Below are 12,874 nucleotides of genomic sequence, written 5' to 3' on the forward strand. Positions count from 1 at the left end.
TGTTCCTAACTTTCCCCTTAGTACGAAATCTTCAAAACATGTTATTTAGCTGATGGTATGCGGTTGTGGAGCTAGGAATGCCATAATCTCCAAAGAATCAAAGGGTATAAATAGGCTGTAGTACATTTCCAATGATGACCTTCATGCAAGACCTGGCATAACATACGTGATCTTACTTGAAACACCCGTGGTCAAAAAATGTGGTAAACTAGTGGTGTATCAAGAGCAAGGGATAATAGATTGACAGTCTGAGTGTTGCCCTGAGTTCATGTTAAATGTTAAATTTGTTAATTGTTAAAAAAAAAAAAAGTTAAAAAAATTAAAATGACATGTTAAAAAATATGGAGAGGAAGGTCTCTAGAATTTGGGTAGATCCTCTTTGGAGGGTCCAAAATTTTTTTTTAAAGTAATTGAGTAAATATTTAGAGCAGTAGGCTCTATGGGTAGGGAAGGGGAGGGATATATTAGGAAATATAGGTGATATAAAAATGAAACATATCAACTAAATTTAAAAAATACCTAAATTATAGGCCTCAAAGATATTGTTAGTTTCACATGATAATGTATATAAAGTTCTTTGTAAATTTTGAAGCATCATATAAAAGTTAGCAACACCGTCTTTGCATGTAGGAGCAGTATAGATCATCAAACACATTACTGGAACAGTCAGCTGGGATGCAAAATTATCTTGTCATTGTTGCTATTGTCGTTCAGTTGTTTTTCAGTCATGTTCAACTCTTTGTGACCCCATTTGGGGTTTTCTTGGCAAAGATACTAGAGTGGTTTGTTATTTCCTTCTCCGGCTCATTTTACAAATGAGGAACGGAGGCAAACGGGGTTAAGTGACTTGCCCAGGGTCACATGGCTAAGTGTCTGAGGCCAGATTTGAATTCCGGAAGATAAATCTTCCTGACTCCAGGCTTGGCACTGTATCCATCGTGCCACCTAGCTGCCCTTTGTATTATCATTAGATATTGGAATAATGCATCATAAGCATGCTATGACTACCTCAAGATACTCAGGTGCATGTATTCATACAGGACAAATATAAAGATGACTGACTGGATTCTTTATTTTCCAACCAGATGTTTGTGTGACAAACTCAGAACTTATAATATCTCAGATGAGGTCTGGAAACTGAGTTAGAATACGCAATAAAATGATCACCTTTAATCAAATAATTGGTTATTGTGAAATCAACCAGTTTTGAAAGGTTACTATAAACAAGCACAGAAATAATCACAAATGGTTGAATCTAAGTGACCAATGAGGTATTTATTAGTAACAAGTTGTTTTTAAAGTAACCAATAGGATTTAACAATAATTATTTTTCCCCAAATGGGACAATGTGTATATGAAATTTTGAGTATCTAATGCTTGCCTGCCCCTATTTCTTCCCTGATGTCATGATTCCTGGCACCTAGGCTAGAATGCCATCATGGGAAGGAAAACTTTCAGCTAGATTTTTCCTTTTTAATTTGGAGTCTGAACACTAATCACTCTGGTGGTAACAGACAGGAAAACTTACAAGTCAGTTGAAACCATTCCTAAATCCCAGTGGTAGGATTACTTGCCTTCCTCTATAGTGGCCAATGCCTATAATGAAAAGGGCTCTTGCCTTTCTCTAATTAATGAGATATTCTGGACTAAAATGTCCTCCTGTGTCCATCACTGAAAGAAACTGTGAAATAATGAGTAGTATGGAGAAGGAGTGGTGGACGATACCTGCCAGGGGAAACTCTCTCCTTTGCCATCCCATTCTAGGCAGACTTGTTGAGCCTGAATGTGATGAATGCAAGCATTGAAGAAAACCAGCCAGAAAAAAATATCAGATTTTCTCTCCTCTGTGATGATCATCTCACATCAGGACTTGGGCATGGAGAGGAGAGAAACTATTAGGTTTTGACCCTTCCTTGCCAACATGGACTATGTCTTTTTGACACTTTGGAAAATAAAAAATCGAAGAACGAACCATAGGAATTAGACCTCTAAGTGAACTTTGATGTTCATTGAGTGTACCCCATTCATTTTACAGAGAGGAAACAGATCTGTAAGAGGCAAAGATAAAAAACAAAGTAATAAATACAAGAGTCAGAAATAGAGCCCAGGCCCTCTGCTTCCAGTCCATTGATGTTTATACAGCAAGGTGGCAGAGTGGAGAGAATGTTGGACTTGGAAACAGGAAGAGCTGAGTTTGAATCTTGCCTCAAACACTTCTTGGCTGTGAGACCGAGCAAGTCATTCTTAGCCTCAGTTCCTTCCTCTGGAAACTGGTGATAATTACACCGAGATCATGAGGTTATTGTGAGGACCAAATGAGATAACATATAGAAAGTGATATGTGTATATAATACATGCAATATATGTGTATACTTATGCACACACAGTATACACAATAATATATATATATATTCATATGGATATGTATATACATCTATCTTTCTACAATATCTATTATATCCTAAAGAAAATGATTAAGGAAGTAGAGAGAGGAAGAAAAAAGAAAGCAATGGAATAAGGGAAAAAGAAATGGAATATAAAAATAATAAACGATCAGGCAAAGGCAGAAAGGCATTCCATATGGGTCTGCAACTGTTCTGAAGCGTGGTAAGGAATGAGACGCTTTGGAAGGAGCGAGATACTATTTTCTCTCATCCACTGCCCCCCCTTCCCTTTGCTGCCCTTCCTCATGCCCTCCTCCCCCTTCTCACCTCCCCCAAAGTTAGAGCTGTCCCCTACAGTTCCCTCACACTGCATGAAGGCTATGTGTGCTAGCTGCTGCTGAGCGAGACACATAAATACCACTTGGCCAGTGGGAAGGAGAGAGAGGTGCCCTAACATGACCATCAACACCTCCCCCTCTGTCACAGAAAGGTCATTTGCACCCCCCAGGCTTTCATTCACCTGTAGAAGTGGCAGCCATCTGCCAGGCTCCTGAGGCAAAAACTGGGCAGCTGAATGGTCTCTTTATTTAGATGTCGACAGAACCAAGAGTCCAAGGTGTCAGGGCTTACTTACTGGGGGTGGAGGGGTGGGTGGGAAAGAAAAGATTTGTTTTCACCCATCAATCCAAAACCAGCTATTTGGTGACCTTGGCTAACCTTAGCTTAATGCCTCCAGCTTAAAAAGAAAAGACAAAATCCTCAGCAGTTAAACTTCTCTTTCGTAAGAAAAGAGGGGGCAGGGAACCTCAACTTAATAAGGAGGAAAGGCAGTTGTGTATTTGTTTTTACCTATTATTGTGGGAATAGAAATATTTGCATAATGATAGTTTTCTAAAGTAGGGTTAATTATGCTTTCCCGGTCAATATGTTTTTGAGATTTTGCTTAAACTTTGGGGCTATTTTTTTTCATTCGTTTTTTCCTGCCGGTTCTTTTACTTTTCAGGGACCATTAATTTCCTTACTTGTAAAATGAAGGTGTTGGATTAGAAGATTTTCTAAGTTCTTCATCACGCTGAATACAACGATCCTACAGCTTTTTTGAACTAATCCAGTGTCACTGAGTAATGTGTATTAACTTACTTATCCAAAAGGAAAAATCTGCCTAATTTTGTGACTATTTGGATTCCACCTACTGTCTTTGGCCAGTGTTCAGGGAGAAAAGAGTATACGTTATTTATATGAAGCAGGTAAATAATATATCATCTTTCCCACCCAGGATGAATATTCCCATCACAGAAGGAAAAAGAAACAAATTACCTTTGGTCATGACAATTCCTGCCAGAGATTTGTGGCGGGCATGCATGGAAGTCAGGTTGTCTGTCAACTCCTGAAACTTCTGTGTGACCAGCTGGTACACTGAATCAGCAAACTCCTGGAAGATACAAACACCAGGATATTTTTAGCTTGGGTGAGAAGAGCAGGTGGTAGATGGACAGTGAATTTTCCACTATTGATTCTGCTTCCTAAATTCAGTTCCATCTATGAGGACCACTTTGGTCCGGACTCTGAAAACATGAAATACATCCTTACGTATTTCCCTATGTTATTTTGAGAACTGCAACTATTATTGTTCCTTTTTTGCCCCCAAAATCTTGAAAATGAATGTGATTTTGTATAGCATTGGTTCATGTCGGGAGAAGAGACCGCATCAATCTTTTCTGATTTGGTGACAGAACAGAGTATAAAGTGAGTCTCTTTGGACACCTCCGGAGGAAGCAGACAACAGGGGAGGAGGTCCAATAGCCCTCAGGTTAATATTTTATAACATTTAACAAAACTTGCCTTCATTTCACACAAATCAAAATCCTGCATTGGAATGGGTATTGAGTTGACATGCTGTGATTCATTCCTATCCACACATCCCAGGCATAGCCCTGGATTTAGTGCAGTGTGGTAGAAAGAGAACTGGATTTGGAGTTGGAGGAGAGAGACCTGAGTTTGACTCTGTATCTACCACTTACTTTATGACTTTAGATAAATTTCTTGACCTATTTGGCTCCTCACCTCGTTTCGTATCAATTAAAGGAGTTGGACCAGAAGTCCCCTCCGATCTATGACGGTCCTATGAACTCTTTGGAACTAATCCTGTGCCATTTAATTTATTGTTGTTTGTTTCTCGTTTAGTTGTTTCAGTCGTGTCTGACTCTTCGTGACCCCATTTGGGGTTTTCTTGGCAAAGATACTGGAGTGGTTTGCCGTTTCCTTCTCCAGCTCATTTTGCAGAGGAGGAAACTGAGGCGAACAGGGATAAGTGACTTGTCCAGGGTCACACAGTTAGTAAATGTCTGAGGCCAGATTTGAACTCAGGAAGATGAGTCTTCCTGACTCCAGGCCTGACACTCTATCCACTGTGCCACCTAACTGTACATGCCATTTAATGACATATGGATAAATTACTTAGCCAAACAGTGAAAACAGTTAACTAAAAGGTTTTTAGTTTCATAACTATTTGGACTTCCTGATCTCTGGCTATGTGGTAGGAAGAAAAGAAGGAACATTTGAGACCAGTGGGTAGTAAGGTGGTTCCTAGATTGAGCTTGTCTGGAACAAACCTGGAGGACACTACAGGACACTTGGATGCCTGGGATCATTTGCTTTTCACTATCAGACTTTTTTAGATACAAAGACAAAGTATTAAGAATGCTAGCATGCCTCTCTCACATCCTTCTGACCCAGCTTCTCCCCATCCTCATTTATCCTGTCAGGGATATTGATCCTTCCTAGACAGGACATACCTACCATGCAGCTACTGCTCATGTCTAACATTACCCACTTTGCCAGCAAAGCACATGTGAAAAATAAACACCAGAGTGGACTTATAAAGGTATAATAGCTAGTCTGCTTTCAGTCTGACTATACTCCTGTAATAACACCACCACCAATAATTAGCATTCATACGACACTTTAACATCTGCAAAATGCTTTAGAATGTAAGCTCCTTGAGGACAGGGGCCATTTTCCCCTTTCTTCTTATCCTCAGTATTTAGCAAAGAGCCTAGCATACAGTAAGAGCTTAATCAGTGCTTGTTGATGTGTCATTGATTTATTTTATGTATGAAATCTCATTTGATCCTCAAAACAACCCTTTGAGGTAGATGTTAGTATTATCTTATTTAGGAAACTAAGGAGTTATGTCATTTGCCCAGGTCACACAGCTAAGAAGTGTTTGAGGTAGGATTCAGACTCAGGTCTTTCTGCCTGTGCTCTATTCACTACTGCAATTTGCTGCCTTGTATTTTAAGTCTGTACCAATTTTTCTAAGTGTGAAGGTTGGTTGCAGAGAAGTATAGAGTTCCTGTTCTGAGGTTCATAGACTTTCTGAGTTATCTGGCCAAGAATCTCTTCTACAATATATACAAATGGTCATCCAATTTTCTTTTTAAATTTTTTAAAAAAATTAATATTTATTTATTTTTAACATTCATTTTTAAAAATTTTTTCTGACTTCTCTCCCTCCTTCCCTCCTCCTTGTGAAGGCAAGAAATGTGACATCAATTGTATGTGTGAAGTCATGCAAAACATGGTTCCATATTAGCAATATTGCAAAAATAAAAAAAAAATAAAAACCCCAAAACCCCAAGAAAGATAAAGTTAAAAAACATTCTTCAGTTTGCATTCAAACTCTATCAGCTCTTTTTCTTAAGGTGAATAGCATTTTTCATCATAAGTCCTTCCAAATTGTCTTGAACATTGTACTGATCAGAATAGCTAAGTCATTCACAGTAGATCCCTGTATAATATTGCTGTTACGTGTACAATGTTCTCCTGGTTCCACACACTTCACTTTGTATCAGTTCATATAAGTCTTTCCAGGTTTTTCTGAAAACATCCTCCTTGTCATTTTTTATAACACAATAGTATTCCATTGCAATCACATACCACCACTTGTTGGTCCATTCCCCAATTGATGGGCATCCTCTCAATTTTCAATTCTTTGCCACCACAAAAAGAGCTATAAATATTTTTGTAAATATGTTTCCTTTTTCTTTGATCTATTTTGGATATGGGTCAAAGAGTACACACAGATTTATAGCCCTATGGGCATAGTTCCAAATGGTTCTCCAGAATGGTTGGATCAGTTCACAGCTCCACCCATAGTGCGTTAGTGTCTCAATTTTCCCACGTCTTCTCCAACATTTGTTATCTTCCTTCTCTGTCATATTAGCCAATCTGATAGGTGTGTTGTGGTACCTAAGAGTTGTTTTAATTTGCATTTTTCTAATCAATAGTGATTTAGAGCATTTTTTCACATGCCTATAGATAGCTTTGATTTATTTTTCTGAAATCAACCGATTAATATCCTTCAGTCATTTATCAATTGGGGAATGACTTGTATTCTTATAAATTTCACTCAGTCTGTATGTATTTGAAAAATGAGGCCTTTATCAGAGACACACACTGTAAAATCCTTTCCCCAGTTTCCTTTCCTTATAATCTTGGCTGTAGTGGTTTTATTTGTGTAAATCCTTCTAAATTAAATATAATCAAAATTATCTATTTTACATCCTATGATGCTCTCTAACTCTTGTTTGATCTGATTTTTTCTTGAAGCTCTCAAATGAGGGACAATCCATTATCTTTAGAAGCAGCCATTTTCATTTTTTGACAGTTCTCATTGTTAGGAAGTTTTCCTTACTTCTAGTTAAAAGCTGTCCTTCTCTAACTCCCACCCATTGTTTCTGCCCACTGAGGCTAAGCAGTTTAATTTCTCTTCCATGTGACAGCCCATCTTAAACTCAAAGACTGCTATCATGTTCCCTGTAAAGTCTTCTCTTTTGTTTCAATCAGTCTCAGTTCCTTTAACTGATCTTTCTATGGTATGATCTCAAGGTGCTTTGCCATTCTATTTGACCATCCTGGGGTGCTGATGCATCAAAGACCTTCCAAAAATGTGGCACTCAGAGTAAGACTTCGTTTTTTTAAACTGCGTTCTTTCTCTGCAGAAACTCCATGTCTGAGTCCACATACAAGCCAGTCAACCCGATTCAATCAATTTGGATGAAAAATTAGGCAAACTTTCTCTGTAGCAAATGTATTTGCTTGATTGACGTTTTCCTTTGAAACTAGGTATACTGGTGCTATGGAGACAAGGGTAGGGATAAGAAAAAAAAATAGAAGATATAAATAAGGAAAGAGTCCTAGCCTGGTGATTTCATTGGTGTGAGGAATTTCCTCTCCTAATGTACGTGACACCTTCTGTGCAAGCTTTGATCTAGCACTGAGCAGTTAAGTAACCAGGACTGGGTCACACAGCCAGCAGATCTTTCTGACTCTAAGGCCAGCTCTATTCATTACCTCATACTGGCTCTCATTTTATATAACTAATTATAGGAGTTCAAAAAAAATCCATTCTTTGAAAAGTTAAATGAGTTGATGATCACATGAGCTCTGTTGAAACAAAAACAGGCCTGTCTTCTGGAAGGAAAACCTCACCAAACAGATTTTTGTCTCCCCTTTTCCCTCTTCCACCAAGAAAGGCTGTAAAAACACTCACGGCAAAATGTGTCTCTTCCTAAGTGCTGTCTCAGAAGGTTAACAGCCTTTCCCATATGTTGTTGTGGCTGTGATAGCAAATGCTCATTATTTTTACAATTGTTCTGTAAATACATATGGGGAATCCACGTAAATAATGAATGGCATAAAGTGAGGCTTCCCTCGGATGGCTGTATCAAACATGGGTCTCCTCTCTTGGATAATGGCTTTGGATTTCTTGGTTGGTATATGCAAATGTGCAGGAAGGTAATTATTTAGGAAGTACCATGCCTGGTTAATGTGTTAGCTTATTTATTTATTTACCCTGGCTTATTACTTTTGCCCACAGTGCTTAAAAAAAAAGTGTTGCTGTAATATAAAAAGTTTGAAAAGAGGGATATTGGTTTGTCTCCTAAACCACCTGGGACGGTGTGTGCCCAAGTTGGTCCTCTGAATGAGGGAGATGAGTCAACTAGTCTTATACTGGGGATTGCTTATACATCCAGAACTGTGCTTGCTCCTACGGGAGATAGAAGTATAAGTCATGGTTTCTGCCCTAAATAACCTACCTTGCAGTCAGGTTGGTGAGATAAGAATATCACACCTAGACTCAGAATTTTAGAACTGGAGGGGACTTTTGCTTTTATCAATATGGCTAGGAGCTCCTTGTCCCCCCCACCCCCACCGCCCCATCGCCTCTTCTCAGTTCCTATTCTTCATTCCTATCTTGTCTAGATTAGAAATTAGACCAAGCTAATCACATTTCCAACAACAAGAAGAACCTTCCTCTTCATCGTTCAATCCTCTATTTTGCAGATAACAAAAGTGAGACATGTAGGTTCATTCTTGGTGGGGTGGGGTGGGGAGATCATTAGATTGGGAGTTGCCAGAGATTGAATCCTGGCTTTGTTATTTTATATCTGTGTGGGCCTTGAGTGAGTCATTTCACAATTCTAGGCTTTAGTTTTCTTATCTGTAAGATAATACAGTTGAACCTGATGTACTTTGTTGAATCCAGTTATGAGGGACAAGGGGATAAGCATTTATATATTGCCTCGTATGTGCTAGGCATTGCAGTAAGGGCTTGATAAATATTATCCCATTTGATCCTTGCAACAAGGAGGTAGGTTGTGTCATCCCCATTTGACAATTGAGGAACACAAGGTTAAGTGACTTATTCAGGTTCATACAGCTAATTAGCATCTGAGGCTGGTTTTGAACTCAGTTCTTCCTGATTTGAGGCCCAGGATTCTCTCCTTTGTGCCACCTAGATGATGGTAATGAGTCAGGGAAGAGATTTTTGAGGCATCATCCTATCATAGATTTAGGGTGCATCATTTCCAACCCCCACATTTTACAGGTGGAAAAAAATGAGAGTTTGATTAATTTATTTTAGGTTACTCAGGTAGTAAATGGAAGAGCTGGAATTTGAAGCCAGGCCTTCCAGAACCAAGTACAGAGTTCTTTTTGCTGTACTCAATGCATTCTTCAAAAAGGGCTCTACAGACACGGTTGGACCCAAAAGGGCCAGAGAGACTTCTGAGCATTATAGTAGTACAACCCAAGTCTAGAGTAGACAACCTGACTCAGGGGTCCCTGACTCAGATGAGGAAGCATGCTCTGCAAGGATCAAGAATTCCATCAGATCTAACAGTGGGGCTGACTTGGTTCTTTCTTCATTGTTGAAAGTTGAATTTGTTTGGTCTGACTTCCAGTCCAGACAAGGCAGACATAAAGAATAGAAAGTGAGAAGGGGTGTTTTGGGATCGGGGAGACTAGGAGTGCTTTTTAAGTTGAGCCGGTCATGTCAATGTGTAGCTAGACTTCACTTTTTGTAAGAAATTTGTTCTGTCAGGTTCCTGCTTGCTGCTTCTTCTGACTTCTTCCCAAGGGTCTCCAGTGAAACAGGAGAGCTATAAGAAGTACTAGGCTTAACCCCAAGACCACTCTAGGCTTTTAAGACCTGTAGTTTTGTAAGTTTAAATAAGATCTAAGTTTCTTATTTTTCTCTATAGTAATGCACATGTACAAATAAATGTACAATGCTTCAGGGGCACACTCAGGATAAACAGACTGTAATTTACTGTCTTTTCTATTTGTTTGACAGACTTTAGCTTGTTTAAATATGTTGTTGGCTATTTCCCAAATTTCATATTTATATACAGTGAGGGCCATGTATACTGCATATATATAAATATTAAATTCAGGCCCTGAAGCAAAACTCCCTCAAATGAAGTATATATGTTGAGTATAATATGATTCACTAAAGATTTTTAAAAATAATAGGAGTTAAGAATTTTTTTCCCATTTGGAATTTGTTTAGATGGATCTCAAATAGTAACTAGTTCTGATATCTCAGTGCTCAACTTTGGTATCTCAGTGCTAGCTAACTGATGCTAATTTATTTGAACTAAACAGTGTCATTCAATTCAATTCAATAAAGATTTACCAAATTTCTATTACTGAAAAGTATTGCTCCAATCTAGGTAATATAGAATACTTGTGTATCTTCTGTGAGTGCATACATGTTTGAGTGTGTGTGTGTATATGTATGTGTATGTGTGTGTATACACACATGCACATATATAATCACTTGCTTTACATATGCTATTTTCTAGAATAAGTATTTTTTATATTCAAGAGGTGACAAGATTGGCAATTATAGTTTAGCCCAATGAAATGTCTCAGAAATGAGATTTTAGCAAAGTTTTTAGGATAAAGAACCTTATTGCTCCTGAAAGCTAATATGTGTTTTGAAGAGCTGACAGATCTGCAATATTATTATATGTGTAGTCCTTCCAATGATGCAAATTGTAACCCAACTACATCTTGTCATCTAATGAAACTCATTGAGTTTCTGTAAGTCCCCTGCAGGGGATCCATCCAACATGCTTGGGGCTTTCTCTAAATTTTTTTTTTTTTTGGCCATTTAAAAATACCAATTGAACCCAAGATCTGTCAACAACAATTACACAAATATATATTAAGCACCTACTCTGTTCATCATGGGAAGTACTGGGTATGCAAAGACAAAAAACAAACTGTCCCTGTCCTCAAGGAGCTCATGTCCATTGGTTATCCTTTGTTGTCCCTACGTGACTAGCTGATCTCCTTTTCTGGAAGAAATTATCTGAAGATGTCATCCTCTATTCTGTTTCTTAATTCTTTGTTGGTTATATGTTTCAGGTTATATGTAAGCACCATGCATCATCTCCTTTGTCTTTTGACTGACCAGTAACTTTAACTTTTCAGAGAACGTGCTATTCCAGGCCATGTAGTCATATGGTATCACTAAATGACTGCTGACATTTAAAAAAATTGGACTTTGTTAGAGTGAGAAGTTTAGGACTGGCTCTCTCTTCCTCTTCCTCAATTCTGGGTGTGTTCCATTGCCTGTCTACAGTGCCTCTACAAGATAACTGATGGGCCAGCTCTCTGGGCTTTTCATCTAACTTTGTGTTGCAGTCTGCGCAATAGAAATTCTTTATTGGTTTTTCCTATATGAATTTTCTAAGGCCTCATTGAGGTGACTTGGGTTCTGGAAGGGTCCACCAGTGGAGAACAATACTGGCAGCTTCCACCAAGCTGAAAAATCTTTACGTAGAGTACTACCAACAGACGGTGTCTGCTTCTTGAGGACCATAGAAGCTGGAAGATCTCATTAGGAATAGGCTAACCACTTAAGAATGAATTGTTTGTTCATCACAAATCATGAGTTGATGAAAAATGTAAAGTCTCTTTCAGTGCTCTGTGACTCCTGTCTGCTTCTGATTCATAGTGGCAGAGCAGTAGAAAAGAAGAGGGAGGACTGTAAAAGTCCAACAATTTTTAGACAATCTGTTTATTTTTATTATTGGTTTTTTAAATATGAGATCTTTGTCCAGTGACCAATGAATACCTCTGGAGGATGCTGAGTCATTCAAATTCTTGAATACATGAAATCAGGAGACATAAAGATGTTGCAGGGAAATGGAAATCTGCCATGCAGATTTTCCTTGAAAAGGCAAAGGAATTGGCAAGCAACTTCACTTGGCTACCTCATGTTATAGTACTAGGCTATATATTATATGTATATAATTCAGTATCATACATGTATATAATTCAGTATCATACATGTATATAATACAGTATCATACATGTATATAATACAGTATCATACATGTATATAATACAGCATCATACATGTATATAATACAGCATCATACATGTATATAATACAGTATCATACATGTATATAATACAGTATCATGCATGTATACAATACAGTATCATACATGTATACAATACAGTATCATACATGTATATAACACAGCATCACACATGTATATAACACAGTATCATACATGTATATAACACAGTATCATACATGTATATAACACAGTATCATGCATGTATATAATACAGTATCATGCATGTATATAATACAGTATCATGCATGTATATAATACAGTATCATGCATGTATATAATACAGTATTATATACGTATATAATATAGTAATACATATACACATATGTCTAATATATGTATATAATATGGTACTACATATTATAGAACTAGTATAATATAGTAACATTTGTAAAAAGACCACCATAATCACAGATTATGTGTCAACACAGGTCACAGAAAATAAAAAGAAATGTGCCAAATAACTTAATAAGAACCTACAAATTAAATCTATGTATACATTAATACTTGATGACTTCACAAAAATATTTATATTGCTACTTTTCATAGAAGCAAAAAATTAGGAACAAAGTGGATGCACATAGGCTGGTAACTGGTTAGATAAATGGTGGTACATAAATTTAGGTAAAAGGAAGTGAGCAAAACTAAGAAGGCGGGACATAATTATTCTAACAGTGTAAATAGAAAACAGAATTTTCTGTATAGTCTCCTAATGGCAGGCATTCTTTTTTTTTTTTTTTAGGCAATTGAGGTTAAGTGACTTGCCCAGGG

General features: G+C 37.6%; 1 protein-coding gene across 1 annotated transcript in view; it reads right to left on the reverse strand.

The window, feature by feature from the left end:
• The window catches only part of ADARB2 (adenosine deaminase RNA specific B2 (inactive)), a 478,277-nt gene that overhangs the window by 85,801 nt on the left and 379,602 nt on the right, over window positions 1-12,874 (reverse strand). The window contains exon 5 of the mRNA XM_027841560.1: window positions 3,702-3,816. Coding sequence (XP_027697361.1) covers window positions 3,702-3,816 — 115 coding nt within the window. The remainder of the gene's footprint in view (window positions 1-3,701; window positions 3,817-12,874) is intronic.

The sequence above is a fragment of the Vombatus ursinus genome, unplaced genomic scaffold (assembly GCF_900497805.2).
Source record: "Vombatus ursinus unplaced genomic scaffold, bare-nosed wombat genome assembly UNPS02014861.1, whole genome shotgun sequence".
NCBI lineage: Eukaryota > Metazoa > Chordata > Mammalia > Diprotodontia > Vombatidae > Vombatus > Vombatus ursinus.